The sequence below is a fragment of the Selaginella moellendorffii genome, unplaced genomic scaffold (assembly GCF_000143415.4).
Source record: "Selaginella moellendorffii unplaced genomic scaffold, v1.0 SELMOscaffold_53, whole genome shotgun sequence".
Lineage (NCBI taxonomy): Eukaryota > Viridiplantae > Streptophyta > Lycopodiopsida > Selaginellales > Selaginellaceae > Selaginella > Selaginella moellendorffii.
The window spans coordinates 1,317,136-1,335,667 of record NW_003314314.1 but is presented as its reverse complement, the minus strand read 5'-3'; the positions used below and the strand labels follow the sequence as shown (position 1 = coordinate 1,335,667).

The 18,532-nt window shown below is 45.7% G+C and overlaps 1 protein-coding gene across 1 annotated transcript in view; it reads left to right on the top strand.

The window, feature by feature from the left end:
* The window catches only part of LOC9636258 (WD repeat-containing protein 63), a 37,918-nt gene extending 28,274 nt beyond the window's left edge, over positions 1–9,644 (top strand). The window contains exons 16-18 of the mRNA XM_024687376.1: positions 4,303–4,491; positions 4,788–4,877; positions 9,520–9,644. Of these exons, the coding sequence (XP_024543144.1) occupies positions 4,303–4,491; positions 4,788–4,877; positions 9,520–9,644 (404 nt within the window). The remainder of the gene's footprint in view (positions 1–4,302; positions 4,492–4,787; positions 4,878–9,519) is intronic.
* Positions 9,645–18,532: the final 8,888 nt, after the last annotated feature.

The window sequence follows — 18,532 nt, the reverse complement described above, 5'->3', positions numbered from 1 at the left end:
ACTATTTGTTTGTTCATTGAGCGTGTGGTGAGCTTTCCAAGATGAACGTCATTCCTATTAGCCAGACATATAACTTAATGGTGAGAACATTTAGATATTATTCAATATTATCTTTTTCTAACGAATCTAATTGTGAAGGTGTAGCAAGAGGCATTGCTAGTCTGGAGAAGTCATTTAACTCATTTGACCCTTAGTGTATTTTCATGAAACTAAATAACATTCATATTATTAAGGAATTTCTCTAGGACCTTTTTTTTACGACATAGAGGCTTGCATTTCTTTCAAAGGTGATTTAGTAAAAGGCCTGAGGGCACATGCCATTCTATTTCTCAGACCGGTATTAAGATATACTAGTGCAAAGGGAAAAAGGTATTTGGTGATCAAGTAAATGGCATGAGGGCACACGCCATTATAAGCCTAAGCGCTAGTGGACACCTCCTGTTTGGTACTCTCAGCGGTACTATCATCCTTCTCCGGGTCAGTTGTTTTGCTTTGAATTGTTGTCTCTGACGTTACTGGGGCATTCTCAATAGTTGTTAATGTTGCCGTTTGTTCAGAAAAATGATCACCTGGAGTATAGTACGGGGAGTTTGGAAGACTTATATATTCTACATCTTCACCTATCTCCTTCTCCGTCTCCTTTTCTGCCTCACTTACAGATTTTGTGCTTGCCATGAGAACGCTCTTCACCCTAAAATATGGAGTTCGTTGTGTTATAAAAGGAAACCAACACACACACTGCAAGGGAATGATGGTACATAAAGCATATAAGCCCACAATATGGGTTTATATGCCATTAATATGGGCCACACGCCATATTATTAGATTTATGCACATGTGATTGGTAAATGCATATGTCACATCATCTTTGTTTTACCTCACACACTATATCAGGCCTAATGAACCATATCACATGTGTGCACATGCTATATATATAGAGAAGTATTATGCAAGGATAGAAAAATTCAATGCATGATTGTGGAGAGCAATGGCATGAAGCCACATGCTAAATAACATTTTAGAGAAAGAATTAAAATAGAAACATGCAAACAGTATTGAGTGGACCAAGACTTAGAAGTGCACAATTGAATGAGGTATTTCTAATAAATATTTCACTCACCTCATATAGGAATGGCTACCACTCTCAAATGGCGTATCGCCTCATGCCATCACCTCGCAATTTGTTATAACAATCCGATGAATTCATATTCGGCTTGTTCACCTTGAACTTTAAGTAAGATTTGCTAGAACAACTAAGAATTTATACTTGTTATTTGTATCATCTCACCTAGGAATGGCGTAAGGCCACATGCCATCACGCCTCCTCTGATTCAGATTCGAATTGTTCACCTTGAAATAAAATACATTAGAAACTTAGTAAAGGAATATTAATGAATCTCACCTTGAACCCGGGTTATGAATGCTCTTGCTGCATCTCTTGCATGGTCTGGCAAGGTGATGGTGGCACTCTGCTTCCGCATCCAACCATGCACAACATTATCCACCGATATGCTCATGCTGGGATCCCTTGGATTCAGCACCCATCTCTTTTCTAGGCAATCCTTCGTATATCCGGAACTTGGCTTGAACCACTCCACAGTTACATTGAAGGAGTTAGTTTCCGCATCCTCCTCTGCATCAGTGATGCAGCGCCCCACCCATATCATTTGTTTTTTAATACTGGGTCTGACAAGCACGACCATTCCTTTGTAGACCTGTACTGGATTGAATGCTGAATCCGGCTTCTTGTTCCTCGGCCCACAATAGTGATCCTTAACATCGTTATCTGTCACTGCATTTCCAGAGGACATTGTTCCGCTACTATATAGTGCTCTGGGTTCTGGCCAAAAGGACTCTTCCAATTCTTCATATACAACTGGCCCATTTTGGATAGCAGATATAATCTTCTCCCAATATTCAAGCAAAGGCTTGCACCTCTGAAAATAGGATTCTCCACCAAACACCAACCCCCTCTTCCAGAAGACAATATGCTGTCTAATCCCGGCCACTATACTTTCCTAGTCTTTGAGTCCATCCGGGTGCATCGGCCGTGGGGAACCCTGAGGAATCATAGGTTCCCCAGTTATGGGATCTCTCTTGAAGAGTTCAATGCCGTCCACTGGCAGCCACACTATGTCCCATTCTCTCATCTTGTACCTCATCACTGGAGCACCGTCACGCATGCTGAAATGAAACTGAAGAGGCTTGGAGTGGCCAATCAGCGTTTCGGATCCGTCCCTGATGTAGCCTCTTACAAACCCCTTAAAGTCTGGAACCTTTGTCACAAGTGCAGCTTCAACAGTGCCTTTGATGCAATTTTGGAATTCATCGTAGAGTTGTGGGAGGGTGAGGACATTGGATCGCCGGAGGGACTCTGCCAGGTGACTGAACATGGCATCGACGTCTTCATGAGTGTGCCCAACCATGAGAAAGCCAAGTATAACCGTTTCAAATATGCCTTTGGCAACAAGCATCGCCAAGTACGCGAAGACGTACATGTTTTTGTTCTCACTGCCAGCATTGTCTGTTTGGAGCAGAAGATGGGGTGGAAGGCCACATCGGCCGCAAGAACTTCCTTGAGATTCTGCTTCGTTTGGATGAGGCTGTGCATTCACCGGGCGACCAGCCTCGTCGGAATGGCATGAGGCCTCACGTGATAACCCTACAATCTGACGGTCAACATATTCACTGGGATGGCATGGGGCCCCACGCGATACTGCAAGCCTTTGCTCCTCCTCCAGCTGAACCCTGTATGGGGTTCGATCGACAAGGGCCTTATACAAGGGTTGGCCGTTCAGCTCAGTCTGCGCACTTTGCAGAGACCTTAAGTGTTTTGCTAGGGACGCAATCATCATGTTTGCACCCCCGCCACCCCATAGAGGTACAAAGAAGTTCCCATAGTTCTGGGCACCATGCCCATGAGCGATTATGCCAAACAGAGACACAGGCAGCTGCATGGATGAAGAGATTGCCTTGGGGGCAGGATTGAGTCGAGGTAAGCACGTCTTTTTTTAGTCCATTTTGTCGTGGATGATGCAGAGGTAAGAGTCAGGTCTCTCCATGGAGAGAATCCTGTTATGATAATATGCAATCCTGCAGCTTCTCTGCTCGATGTTGTGGTCGAGCCGCCTTCTAACCAACGTCTCTCGCTCTTGAGCGATGCAAGAATTCTTCGACAAAGCCATTTTGATAGCAATGCACTCGTCACACTTTGAAAAGCAGGAGTACTTTCCTATACTCACATCCCTGAACCTGTTGCTCCACAATCTACTAAATCTAGATTGGCTCAGCTTCCTATAGCCATTATTCTGGAGTTCCCGATTCACATCTTCCAATATGGCAACCTTTGTATACATGGAAGGGAGAACTCGTTGGGTGTCTCGAGTTCCATTTTCCAAGAGGCGGGTTTTATGTGGTTGCTGCTCGCTACATGTCTCGACAAACCTCTTGAAGAAGAAGAAGATACCGACGAATGTCCGCATCTTCACACTCGCCCTTGTTATTGGTCCTGCAGCAGAGTGGGACTGGAGTGACTTCCCAGCTTCGTTCGATAAGGCCGATCGAATTGATCTGAGGGAGGTCAATTTACCCGTGCCTAAGGAACTGAAGACGGCTATGGAGCTTTCGAATCCAGAGAAAGCTCCAAGTGCAGCATGGGAAATGCTCAGCTGGGTCTTCAACGCAATAGCGGGTGGGTCACCTGCTTCCGACTCCAAGGGCAAATGCGTTGTTGAGTACAACTGCAGCGGACTATTCTTTCGAGCTGCACTACTCAAGGGTGTCCCGTGTGTTGCGGTGACAAACTCCATTGAAGAGGTGACTTCAATGGAGCATATAATTACAGTTGCCAAAGAAAAACAGTATCTTCTCTGCGAACCTGGTGAGTACGCACTTTAAGTTTAAATGTTATCTCACAAGCTCTGTATGCAGGAGCATGGCCACCCCCAGATGCTGAAACAGCGTTAACAGCTACTGTTGAAGATACCCATGTTGGGCCGAGCTCACAACCTGCACAAGGTAAGGTCACGTGAGGCCTCACGCCATTTTGATTATAGATCGTTGTGAATATTCAGACACGAGGACTGAAAAGCGCACTGGTGGTGCATCGAAGAAGGACAAACAGACAAGCAATAGGAAAAAAGGAGGTACAAATTATATTTGCAATGGCGTGTGGTCTCATGCCATTCCTTGCAAGAGACACTTCTTCAAAGGCAAAACAGGCAAGCACCAACCAAGTACAACGGACGAGAGGTACCAATCATTTTTGTTATACGTGAATTTTCATGCCATTGCTTCTTGCAGCTCAAATTCCAAAGAGACTAGGGCAAGCAGCGCAAACCTCACGACAAGAACCTGAAGGTTTGATGGCGTGTGGCCCCATGCAATTAACTAATGTTCTTGCAGATCGCGTCGAGGAAATCGAACGGAACAACGTGCCTCCAGTGGAGGAGGGGGAGGCCTCGGAGAGTGATAAGGAGAGTTCCGAAACAGGTACGATCATGACATATGGCCCCATGCACTTATCTAAGTTTGTATTTCAGGGGAACGAGTTGAACCAATGGAAAACTTTATGAAAGGTAACTTAAAAATATAATGGGATGTTGCATGTGTTGATGCAATAATATACAGTTCAAGTGCCAAGGAGACGTCGTGAACCTCAAATTAGGCTACCTGCAAAACAGCTTTCAGACGCTGTAGACAAAGAGATGGACAACCGACCAAGGCAGAGGAGGAAGGGTAAAAGCATTTGTGTGCTTATCGCGTATGTCCTCATGCTATTTCTGTAGAACGGGCGCATAAGAAACGAAAGCGAAAGGGAATTGAGGAGCAGGCACCTGAGGATGCGGAAGGCACGACAGAGCCTCCAAGGACAGGAAGTAAAGCATCATGGTTATTGCGTGGGTCCTCATGCCATTTCTTGCAGATCAAGCTCAAACTGACAGTGGTCATAAAAAGCGAAAGCACGTTGGACAGTCGTCGGGATCAGAGGCGTTTGATTCGAAAAAGAAGAAGGGCAATGAAAAGATGATAGGTAATGCCTCGCGGTTATGGCGTGTGTGCTCATGCCATTCATTGCAGATCAAGGGCTGAGTGAAAGCAGCCAGTCACCACCTCCTGACTCAGATTCCTATGGCTGACTCCCCTTCCCCAATCTCAATGGAGAGGTACAATGGATGAGGGATGCTTTTCAAGTCAGGGCCACGTTTTTCTCATCTCGTCGTCTTCGAAGGGTGCAAGAACGTGCAGAAACCATGTTAAGACAGTCGGGTGAGGATACGGTCCTAGGTCACGCACTAAAACAGGCTATGGATGTCTTGTATTTTGAGAACGAGACTCGGCCAGATGATTTTCCCAAGATGGTCCTGGAAAAACAAGCTATCCAGCCTGAGCAGCCTATGGAAGAAATGCAGGAGGGGGATGAGGAGCCAGAGAAAGATAATGAGCAGGAAGAGCAGAAGGACGAAGAGGAGGACAAAGAAGAGGAGGACGAAGAAGAGGAGGACGAAGAGGACTTGGATGGTCCTCACAATGGTGACGATCACAATAACGACGACAACGATGATGACGACGATGGCCAGCCTGAGGTGGCCAAAGAGCAGCGGAGGAAGGTCATACAAGACAAACCATCAGGTAAATAATAGTACATCCATTCCTAACCTTTTACCATTTCTAACATTGTCCATGTAGGTTGCAGAGCAAATGGTAAGTAGAGATTATTCAGTTGAATTAAGATACAAACTCTAGCCTTTAGTGTCGAGGAAGGATAGTGCCAAGCAAGGGTCGAAACGTATGTCCAATCCTTCAGAATCAGCAGTGCGCCCAAGTGATATCGGTCCTAGTTCCTCAATAGCAGTTGATGGTAAATACAGTATAATCGATTCAATGTGCTAATGAGTTTGTTTTTAGTAGCACGGGAGGATACCATCTCAATCGAAGGGAGATATTTGGACATGCATATGGATCCGCTCCACTTGATGCTGCCCATACCACTGAGTCAATCTTGTCCACGTATCCAACTGACGGTGACCAGGCGCCATTGGACCCGCATGAGGCCGCCCCAGCCGCCGAGCCGGTTGTATCCTCATTTCCAACGAACTCAACGTGTGCCCAATCGTCTGACTACGCGCCGTTGGAACCTCCCTACACCGCCCCTGCTGCCTGTTCGGTCATGTCCACTTTGCCAACGGAGGCACCAGCTGAAATGGCATGTGATCACACGCCATCGGAACCACCCCATGCCATTGTTGAGCCAGTTGTACCAGAGTCTACAGCTGAAATGGCATGTGCCCACACGCCATCGGATGCGATTGACCCCACATTGCAGAGGAGAGTATTTCCGCCCTTCACGTTTCCTCGACTAAAACCCTCTCAACGACCATCGGGAGCACCATTCGCTAATGTTGTAGATGGTAAAATTGACTTGTACCATTTTTTATGCTGACGCATTTCATTTCAGAGTCACGGCGAAGGTACTGTATCATTTTTGATCTGAACGGTGTCCTTTTCTCCCATGAGCGTGGCTCATCCTCGAATGTCACTGCACCCTCCAAAGCCTGCGGTCGCAAGTTGGTCAAAAGAGACAGATTCACATTAATCACACGGGAGAAACTGCGGGATCTAATAATGACCATGCGACACTTAAAACAGAGGGCCGGGTTCAATTTGCAATTGGGAGTTTGGACATCCATGATGCGCCACAATGCATTAACGTTGCTACAGATGATGCACGATCAGACGCAAGTAATATTACCATTTGACTTTCTCCTAATGCAGGAGGATTGCTTGACTATGGTCCATGTGAGGGGTAGCAAGCCCATCTTCGTCAAGCCAGAGGCTGTAGTGATGAACCGGACTGCTAGGTCAAGTGAAATCCTCATCATCGATGACTCGCCGATTAAAACTGCAGCGAACACGCAAACATATGCAGTGCACCCCATCTCTTGCAGTATGGAAACTAGGGAGAAGAAACCGTATGTTCTGGGGGACCTTGCAAAACGGCTGGAGCGATGGTGATAGAGAACCGGCCAATCCAGGAGGTGGCTGCAGAAATCAACCAAATGGCAGATGGAACGATATATCAGAAGCCATTTGATCGGACAGACACCAGTCATCATTTATAGCATGTATATTGTCTAGCCAAGCACTATCCGCATCTCCATAATCTGCTCAACCGGATGGGTTCTTCGACCACTGAACATGAGCGTGGACGTATTAGAGAAGAGATGGCATTACTATTGGGTTTAAATCCTGATAGTGTGGAGAGTGATGAAATTCCAAGATTATTGTATAGGCGTTGGAGGCAAAAAATAACAATCTGAGATGGCATGTATTTATTTAAAAATGTAACTTATTATGGCATGGGGTTCCATGCCATTGTATTAATATTAAAAGACAATTCTTTGAGAGGATTTGCATTATACTAGAAGTGTTACAGCGTGTTACAGCATGTTATTGGAAGTCTACGAAGTTGTTTTATTAATAAGGGGAAAGTAAAGATTGAATGGGGACTTGGACTCCACCTAGACTCGGAGCAACTGAGCCAATATTAAAAGGATGGAAAAAAATTGGACGACGATGACAAGGAGAAGAGAGAGGTGAAGCAGTGGCAGGGGGAGGAGAAGTGATTGAGTAGACATTTCCTTGTTTAAAATAAAATGGCATGTGCCTCAATGCAGTTGAATTTTATTATATTTATATACTATATAAAGGTTTCGAAACCTTATTTTACAAGTGGGATAATGACAATTCCCACTTTAACGAAATAGAGCTTTTGTGGTGGGTATGAAATATGCCATCTTCCAAAATCAGTCCACCACCACGAATATTCCATCAAACCCCTCACTTGAGGGGAGTCCCATAATGAAGTCCATTGTAAGACATTTGCATGGATTGGTATGCTTTATAACAAGCCCCCAGTAGCCTTAGTCACGGCTTCAACTTGCTAACATGTTGAACATGTCTTTACATAGTCTTGGACATCCTTAGCCATGTCTAGCTAGTGATACTTCCTCTTGAATAAGCCCATAGTTTTGGGGTATCCCGCAAGAGGTCCATCATGACACTCTTCTTAGGCTACCTTCCTTAATTCCCCTTCTGGAACATACACCCTCATTTGTATAAAATCGATGAGTCCATTGCGTTCTGCATAACCTATTTTCACTCCTATTAGGAACTCATCTCTTTGGTGAGCTTCCCACTCCTCTTGGTTCCTCAGCAACACTTCTTGTGCTATACCATTGTTGTCATATGCTGTTTACACATCATCCCAAAAGGTTGTTATCGTGTTGGATATCGCCAACTTCAAGCTCACTTTTTGACTTAGAACATCCGCTACGATGTTGCTCTTCCTAGATTTATACAAAATCTTGCAATCAAATTTGGCCAAAGCATTGGCCCACTGACGTTGTTTCTCTCTTAAGTTGGGCTATGACAAGAAGTGTTTTATTACCATATTATCCGTGTAAATTTTGAAGTGCCTCCCAAGGTAGTGTCGCCACTCCTTGAGTGTCTTGACCACCGCAAACAATTCCTTCTCATGGACAAGCCACTTTCGCTGAGCGTTCTCCAACTTCTTCGAGAAGAACGCTACTGGATAGTTGTCTTGTTTCAATACTATGCCCAATCCCAAGTCTGAAGCATCTGTTTCTACCTCAAAGTTCTTACCAAAGTTTGGTAATGCCAACACGAGAGCCTTCCTCAACTTCCCTTTGAGGTGGACAAATGACACCTCATATTTTGTTGTCTATACCATCTTCCCTTTTCCCATTTGGTCCACTAAAGGCAGAGTTACTCTCGAATAGTGTTTGATAAACTTTTGGTAATAGTTGCATAGCCCCAAGAATGCCCTTAACACGTGTACATTTGATGGTTGTTCCCTTTTCTGGATTGCTTAGACCTTTTCAGGGTCCACCTTGAGCCCATCCTTGCCCGCCACATGCTCAAGAAACTTTACCTTTTATTGAGTAAAGTCACATTTACTCTCTTTAGTATACAACTGGTGTTCCTTAGTTTCTCAAACACCTTTGTCAAGTGTTTGGCATGCTCCTCTAGCGTGTCGCTATAGATCAAGATGTCGTTAATGTAAACAACCATGAAATGATCTAAATAGACTACAAAAATGTGGTTCATCAATGCTGATAATGTTGTTGGTGCATTGCATAGCGCAAAAGGCATCACCAGAAACTCAAAGCTTCCGTACCTTGTTCGAGAAGTTGTTTTATTGACATTTTCCTCTGCTACCCTAATCTAGTAGTATCCTGACTTTAGGTTGATCCTTGAGAAGTATTTCGCTTTTCCCAATCTATCGAATAGGTTCTGAATCCTTGGTAAAGGGTATTTGTTTTTCTTTGTATACTTGTTGAACAACCAGTAGTCTACGCGCATATAGATCCATATTTCTTTTTCACAAATAACATTGATGCACCATACAGTGACTTGCTCAACCTAACATACCCTTTTTCCACCAACTGCTCAAGTTAGCATTTGAGCTCCTCGAGTTCCTTTTTGTTCAACCGATAGGGGGCACGAATCACTACCTTAGCACCCTCAACCAACTCGATCTTGTGCCTATCAATCGTTCAGGGGGTAACCTCGCCGGCAACTCTTCCGGCATGGTGTCTTGGAATTGGTCCAACACCTGCTAGATCACTAAAGGCACTTCTTTTGTTCCTGTCTTTTTATTACTCCTTACCGAAAGTAACCACAAAAATGTTGCCTTGGTTCCTTTAGTGAGTTATCCTCTCATAAACACCAGGTTCAAGCAAGAGTCTTTGGCCTTACATTGCCCTACCTTTAGATCCTAGGCCTCCACCCTAGATCGTTCTCCTCGGGCATTAGCCAGTACCACAAGGTTTCTACCTTGTCCATGCAAAGCTACCACAAACTGATTGAATCAATCTATCCCGAAAATTTCATCAAATCCCGCTATATCCAACATGGTGAAATCCATATCTACTTTCTATGTCCCAAATTTAACTCTTGCTTGTCGAAGTACTTCATTGGTGCTTTTGCTACCTTGAACAAACTCTATAGTCCTTGGTTCACTCAGCTGCTGCACCATTAGTCTGGCTTGCTGGACTATATCTACAGCCACAAAATTATCCGAAACACTCGTGTTGTTGGGGGAAGGAGGGGCACCTCCCCCAACACTCACTCAAAGATGAGAAATGCTTCAATGCTCTTCCCAAAAATGCCCCCTTCAGGTTGACCGCCCGCTGCCATAGCTCTTTCAGGTTCTCTTTGCGGACTTGGTACTCTCCAGTAAGTTGGCATATGATGAGTTGCACATCTCCAACAAAACTGACTCGCCTAAACTTGAGATCTGTGGCCAACTTCATGGCACTGATAGCCGCCAAGTACTCTGCTTCATTAGCTGATGTTGCTGGCAAGGTGATAGAGAGGTCAACTACTTTGTTCTCTACAGAATCAATCATCCAAACTCCAATGCCGACAACCTGGTTTTTGGGGTAGAAAGCACCGTCAAAATAAGCTCGTACCCTATAAGCCCCGCCATCAAATAAAGAGGGCGTGGCGAAGGGCTCGGCCTTACTCTCAAATAAAGAGAATGAAGCTGAGAGATGTCTCGAGCTATCTGACTCACCTCCAACCATGTCAATCGCACTGCATGAGAAAGCATCAGTCATATAGATAGTTGATTCGACCGCCAACTCAGGAAAAACCTTTGTGAGCTCAGGAGGAAAGTATGGTGTGGAGGCCATCTTAGTCTGAGCCTGTTGGGCTTGCTAAGAAAGAGCTCTGTCGTGGTTGTTGAGAAAGGTGGCACTGTGGGTTCCATCGCTAATTTCCATCTTGCCTTTTGCGCTGTCAATGGTGCAATGGGCTGTGACTTGCCATGAGCAGCCAAGGATGATAGAGTCCTTCAATGAGGATGTTCTGAGGCATTGGTAGTCAACCATGAGGAAATCCACCTTAGAAATAACACCCTACACAAAGACCTTGACACTATAGCAAATGCTCGCTGGAGGAACAGTGTGGTTGGCAAAGGTCTTGAGCACGATGGAGGAGCTCTCAATGATCTATAGCTGTGCTGAAAGGGCACCTTCAAGAGAGATAATGTTGCTTCCAGAACCAGAGTCAACCAAAGCATCCATCCTAAAAAAGGAAGTACCAATCTCCACTAAGACGAAGAATGGACTAGGATCTCCACCATATCTTGTCATGTCGACAATATGCACCTCTTGAGGAGTCCTCTTGAGAATGCTCTCTAGTGTTCCTGACCGTGCAAACTCCTCTAAACGCTGGCTGAACCCTGGGACAAGAAACAACATGTCTCGGAGCGAAAAGGTGATGGGAGTGTCAACTAGCTGTTGAAGAACCGGCTCCAAAACAGGAATAGCAGTTGGTGAGATCTCAGGAGGAGAAGAGAGTAGTGACTTGAAGGGGAGCTTACAAGCCATCCTCTGTGTCACTAGATCTGGTGCCAACAGAGATTCACTCTCAACCGGCACTGGGGGATTTGTGGCAGGCTGAGCGAGTGTCTTCTTCTTCGCTTGGGCTCGAGTGGTTGTGGTTTGCTGCTGTTGCCTATAGAGTTCCTCGGCTACCAAAATCATTTTGACCGATGAGGCTGGTGCCTTGCCTTTGCTTGACGAAGGGGCCACCTTCATTGCTTGTTGCTCCAACTGCTCCTGATATGTCTCTGAACCCCAAGAGGATGTGGAATTATCAGCGAAGGGATGCTGTTCGACACGTTGAGAAGATGGAGGCCGAAGCTCTAGGTGAAGCCTGAAGCAACGCTATGTGTTGTGCTCGTCTCTTAGTGAGTGCATCAACAGGATTTAAATATGCATTCCCAAGCTGTAGTGGCCTCTTTCCTGGACTCCACCAGCTCCTAGAGCAGTTTGTCATGGTGTGATTGCTACTGAAGAATGATCTCCTTCAGTTGCCGCATCTCGTTGGCAAAGTTCTCAATAACTGAAGGTGTATACTCAATAGCGACGGGTTTTGTTGTGGACGGGTGAATAGTTGCACAAGGTGACTCTAATGGGGTGATGGCTTGGTCGAAATCAACCCTAGCAATCCCCAAGTGGACAACAAACTCTTTTTCTAGCTTCGTGGCAAATGAAAATGCCTCGTGGCAAGACCTGAATGTCTTCTTAAAAAGTTTCCGCTACAAGTTCCCACACAGACCTACTGTGAATGCTGTGATCCCCTATTGCTCATCTTGGACCACTCTACAATCCCAACACTGCTTCTAGTATGCTCGAAACTAGGTGACGTAGTCAACAACAGACTCGTGAGCACCCTGCCAGAACAAAAAGCGGTCGACAAGTAGCCGATTTGTGGGTTTTTCTTCAACGAAGCATTCTCTAAAAGAAGCAAGTAGTGTCTGGAAGTCTGTCTGGTCCTCTGGGAAGAGAGGAACTGCCCAAGTTGTTTCTTTGCCTTCAAGAGACTGGAAGAAGTCGCAGCACATATGATCATCATCGACGATCATGTTTGTGGTGCAATAGTAATCAAAGTGACTAATATGCGATGTTGGAGAGATTGTTCCAACACCTGAGAAGGTCGGCAGATCACTCCCCTTTTGCATAATATGGAGCTGAGGTCGAGCTAAAGGTGGTTGTGCCATAGCTCATAAATCTAAGTCACTGGAATTTGGCGAAGATGAAGAGGACTCGGCCCGAGAAGGTGTTGTGTCGTACCTCAATTGCTTTTGGATGGTAGAAAGTTTACTCCGTACCTTAGGGCCTTGAGGTATGGTAAAAGGGTGCCAATTTGTCGCATGTCTAGTTTGTACCACCATCAAATACCTTGAACATTACAAATGCCCGGTCAAGGCAATTGGCTTGACAGGGGCAAGAAGACTGTAGGTTAGTGCTCAAGTTGCTCAAAGTTGCCCAAAATGCCTGTGATGAAGATAAATAAGGGTCAAAATGGAAGGCAATGTAAGCCTCAAGCACACATAACTATAGATCCGTAGGGTAATTGCCAAAGTAGCCACCGGAGTAGCTACTGGAGTAGCTGCTAGAGTAGCTGGTAACCAATAACTCGTAACTAATAATTGGGGACCTATAATCTATAACCGGTAACCCTTTGCTCTCACTCTTACTCCTACGCCCGCTCCTACTGTCCCTGTTCCTATGCCAACTCCTGTTCCTGTTCCTATGCCTACCTGTTCCTTGAAGATTGCTTCATTCCCAAGGAACTCCCAACAAAGTTTAACCCAAAAGAGAAAAATGAGTCCTCTGGTCTCGATCCTTCTCCATTTTGACTGTTGGTGGGCTCGTTGGAAAGGGCTCAGCCTTGTCTACCCTCTATCGTAGGAATTTTGGAAGAAGCCACCTCAATAGTCCCCAAAATCCACGAAGAGGTAGCCAGAATGCCAACATTGTGGAAAAACATGTGCATGTTTGTGATGTAGATTGATACTAAGGCATTGTTGGTATTTCTGGAAAGCCTAGGACAAGGAGCACCTCTAGAAACAAATGGCATCCAAAATAAAGCCTGGAGGAGCATGAATTCCTGCTATAAAGATGACCCAATCTAGCCAGAGAAGAAAATCCTCTTGCATGCCATCAATTTAGCCAAATTTAGCACCAAAAATCACCACTACTCATAGATATAGGTCAAATCTACAAGCCCAAATGCACTACTTTGAGAAATTGGGCCGAAGATATAGGTGAGAAAGTGAAAACCCCAAACTATTCCTCAAACCAAGCCAAGAAACGTTGTATCTCTTCAAATACCACACGGCTTGATAAGTGCTATACCTTGCTGGAAAAAGGAGCTCCAAACCTATCCAACACGCCCAAGATCAAACAAAACCACCGCAAGACAAACAAGGAATTCCCTCCCAAAGTCTGTGGCCAAAAGAAAAAGAGAGAAATAACGCCTCAGAAAGTGCTGCACGTCACACTAGGTTCACCATTTGTTGGGAGAAGGAGGGGCACCTCCCCCGCCCCCCGTTGCCCTTGTGGGGCAAGGGTTTTATACAAGGAAGATGGGGACTATTCCAAGGACTAGAATATTCCCTCTCTCTCTCACTCTCTCTCTCTCTTAGTGGCCACGCCTTAATAATGTCAATAAAGATAACAAAGCTACCTTCGACCTTCCCTCAGAGGGCTAGTAAATGTCGCAAACGACTCTCTACCAAAATTGCTCATGTAATGAGTAACTTTGAACTAGGGATTGAATCACATCCCTCAATTTAGATTTCACCCAATTTAATGGCTATATTGGCTTTGGCCTTCTTTAGGTATAGACATTCCCTTGTTTGGTTCCGCCTCAATCCCCACCGAAGGGTCCACGCCTTCTATATTACCAGCATCTGAAGTCTTTCATTTCTTCTGCTTCTCATCACTCTTTAGCTTGTGTACGAGAGTCTCTAATAGGGCATTGGTCTGTGCCAATTATCCTTCTAGAATGTCCAGTCGAGCCTTTGATGACTGAACCTCACCACCAGATTCCTATTTGGAAGTTTCCTCACTGGAGTCCTCCTCATGCAAGGATTTCTCATCCATAACTTTTTGTTCGACCGGAAGCTTCAGCTTTGGAGGAGGTTCCATCTCCGCCATGGTTTTATTACACCCTGCTTTTGCCATCTCCCAACAATCCACCTCTATCCTTCGCTAGAACTGAGGAAAAGGTTCTGATACCAAATTGTAAGCCATAAATTTTTCCTTTCCAATTTGTTAGCTTACCTCATCTATTTGACCAACACTACCTTGGCCTTAGCTAAGTTCCCTCACCATGGTTCCCACTTATTGTACTAGCTCTTACTTGGTCCTACTTGGTTTCAGCTACTTACTACACGAGCAATGGAGCATTAGCCATCCATCCACGGATTCCCAAATCTCTCCCAATCGCCCTCCCTAGGTTAGACTGGGCTTAAGGTTCAACTACACTCCTCACAGCATAAGCAGCCAAGCACACCAAGCCTCTAAATTTTTAACATCCCTTGATACAATTAAACTTGATCATGGGACCCTATAAATCTCAAACAATGGGTGTAACATTTGCTTCGGGACTATATGGAGGATTAGTTCCGAGTGTTGTGGTTATCGAGCTTGGAAAAGGTCTTATATGCAAAACCATACTTGGCAGATAATGTAAGTTTTGGTGGAGAACAACAGAGGCCAACGAAGGACCAGTGGCCACTTAGGAAATGATGAAGGTGATGATCCATGTGACTTACGTTCCTCCGAATGCTACTCTGCACTTAAGGGATGAACTGAGTAGGCTAAAGCAGACTGGAACCATTCAAGAGTATGTGAATGCATTTATGGCAAAGAAGATACTTGTCATGGATATGGGTGATAAGGATGCATTCCATGCCTTCATATCAAGCTTGCAAACCTAGGCTCAAGGTGAGGGGATGCATTGGAACCTGACATAAAAGGAAAACAAGGGTGGTGGGACAATGCTTTGGCCAAGTTTAATTGTGAGATTCTGTATAAACTTGGGAAAAACAACATCGTGGCAGATGCTCTAAGTCGAAAGGCAAGCTTGAAGTTGGCAATATCCAGTGCAAGAGCAACCTTTTGGGATGATGTGCAGACAAGATATGAGAATGATAGTCTAGCACAAGAAGTGTTGCTAAAGAACCAAGAGGCACGGGATGCTCACTAGAGAGGTGAGTTGCCAATAAAAGAGAAAATAGGTTATGCGGAATGCAATGGACTCATCTATTATAAACAAATGAGGGTGTATGTTCAAGAAGGGAAACTAAGGAAAGTAGCATTAAAAGAGTGTCATGATGGATCTTTTGTAGAACACAGTAGAATGCCCAAAATGATGGGCTTATTCAAGAGGAAGTATCACTGGCCAGACATGGCTAAGGACGTCCAAGGCTATGTAAAGACATGTCCGACATGTTAGCAAGTCAAAGCTGTGATTAAGGATAGTAGGGGTTTATTACAAAGCCTCCCAATTCTAGATCATCCGTAGAAATGTCTTACAATGGACTTCATCAAAGGACTTCCCCCAAGTGAGGGGTTTGATGTGATATTCGTGGTGGTGGACCGGTTTTTGAATATGGCACATTTTATACCCACCATAATAGAAGTGGATGCAGAAGGTGTGGCGAAGTTATTCTTTGAACAAGTGGTTTGAGTGGAGGAAAGGCCAGAAGAGATCATCTCAGATCGAGATAAAATCTTCACCAGTAGATTCTAGAGAACTCTTCTGGAATCGTATCGCTCCAAATTGAAACTCACCCTAGCCTATGACCAAGAAACAGGTATTGGGTATTAAGTCAAATTTGATAGCACTAAAGCTTCTTGATAGACAGAAAAATAGAAAGAGTGAATAGGCAACTGGAGGATTATTTGGGATGCTATATCTCTAGAGACTAGGCTAATTAGGTAAGTCATTTGGGACTTGGGGAAATGTGTTATAACAACTCACCACATTCGAGTATTAGGGGGAGTCCATGGGAAGTCATCAATGGGTGAGCTATTGAAGGTCTTTGTAAGCGACTAAATTTTCCATTCTACTTTAGTCACTTAACCACACCTTCAACCATTGGGAGGAGTCTCACTCACAACCTCCATAAGTCCTATTTCAGACTTGGGCTTGCTAGCCCCAAGAATGGCATCCCCGCCACTCAACCTTTGCACTTGATCCAAATGCTCCACGTGTCCGATCCCATGACCGACACCCCAAAGTACCACTGACATATCAGCCCGTTACGCTAAGGCCATGCCCCTTTACCTTGGTCACACCGATGGTCTAACACCACCTGCATCACAGTCCCATCTCTCAAGGACTGGGCCATTTGTCCATGAGTGATCATTCCAGATCCACTCCTTAGCATCCTTAAGATGCCCATAGACATGGGGGATAGCCTTCCCCAATATCCCCTTTTTGGTCTTCACCAAGTCCCTTTCTGCCCATGGCCATGTTCGCCAACACTGCCATTGGATCGAGGCCCACAGGCCCGACCACTAAGTCCCATGGTCCTTTGGGACTTCCTCACCACTCAACTGTATCCTTGGTCACTGCCCCAGAGGACTGCCCTCTTCCTTTCCACAGTCTGGGCCTTTGGGACAACATTTTGGAACACCGTGGCCTTACGCGAGCCACCTGGGTACTCTCCCCGCCTTCCGCCCTTGGGTGCTCTAGCCATGGGCTTAGAGCGAGGTTCCATTGAGCCACGCCTGGTATCCAAGTAGGTAGTGCCACCCACACTTGGACTGGGAGCATCGGCCAATTGATCTCCCGGGGAAACTAGAGCCGACTCTTGAACACTTCACCAAGCTACCCAGCTTGTCGGTCCGTGTTCACTCTAGTCTTGGATTGCCCAGTGGTCAGCTCATCACCCAACACTGGGTCTGGCCTGCCTGGGCCAAACTGGCCTTTCCTGGCCAAACTGGCTCCACTGGGCTCCAACCCCCACACTCTCCCTACTAAACTTTTGGAACCCCCCGCAGGCCCCCCCCCCCCTGGGGGACGAATTGCTTTGGGCTTTCACCCAACTGCCTGTATTAGTATTCGGACTCGATCTCGGGCTCGAACTCAGACTCGGACTCAGTCTCGGTCCCGGTTTCGGACTCGGACTCGGTCTCGGTCTCAGTCTCGGCCTCAGTCTCAGTCTCAGTCTCGGTTCCATCTCAGACTCCATCTCGGACTCCATCTCGGGTCCATCTCGGACTCCATCTCGGACTCCATCTCGGGTCCATCTCAGACTCCATCTCGGGTCCATCTCAGACTCCATCTCGGGTCCATCTCGGACTCCATCTCGGGTCCATCTCAGACTCCATCTCGGGTCCATCTCAGACTCCATCTCGGGTCCATCTCGGACTCCATCTCGGACTCCATCTCGGGTCCATCTCCGACTCCATATCGGACTTTGTCTCGGTCCATCTCAGACTCCATCTCGGGTCCATCCCGGACTCCATCTCGGACTCCATCTCGGGTCCATCTCGGACTCTATCTCGGGTCCTTTTTGGATCCCCTTTTTGGAGCCTTGCTTATTGGTTGCCTCGTGCTCGCTCCTCGAGCACTTTGTTGGGAGTTCCACTCCCACTCTCGACCTTCCAAGTCGGAGCTTTTAGTCCAAACGTGTTACGCTCGTTTGGCTTTCGCTTTGGCCACTATCACGTGGTGCCCTTCCGGCTCCACTTTGGGGCTTGGGGATTTTGTGTCTCACAGTCTTGTGGAAGTCGGCATGGCCGAGTATCATGGAAAGTTACGTGCAGTGGAGGCATTCATGGCAAAAAGACTCAACATTTGGAATCTAGTGAGGGATTCTTTAGAATGGGCTCAACAAAGGCAAACTAAATATGTAAACTAAAAGCAAGCTCTATTTCGTTAAAGTGGGAATTGTCATTATCCCACTTGTAAAATAAGGTTTCCAAACCTTTATATAGTATATAAATATAACAAAATTCAACTGCATTGAGGCACATGCCATTTTATTTTAAACAAGGAAATGTCTACTCAATCACTTCTCCTCCCCCTGCCACTGCTTCACCTCTCTCTTCTCCTTGTCATCGTCGTCCAATTTCTTTCCATCCTTTTAATATTGGCTTAGTTGCTCCGAGTCTAGGTGGAGCCCAAGTCCCCATTC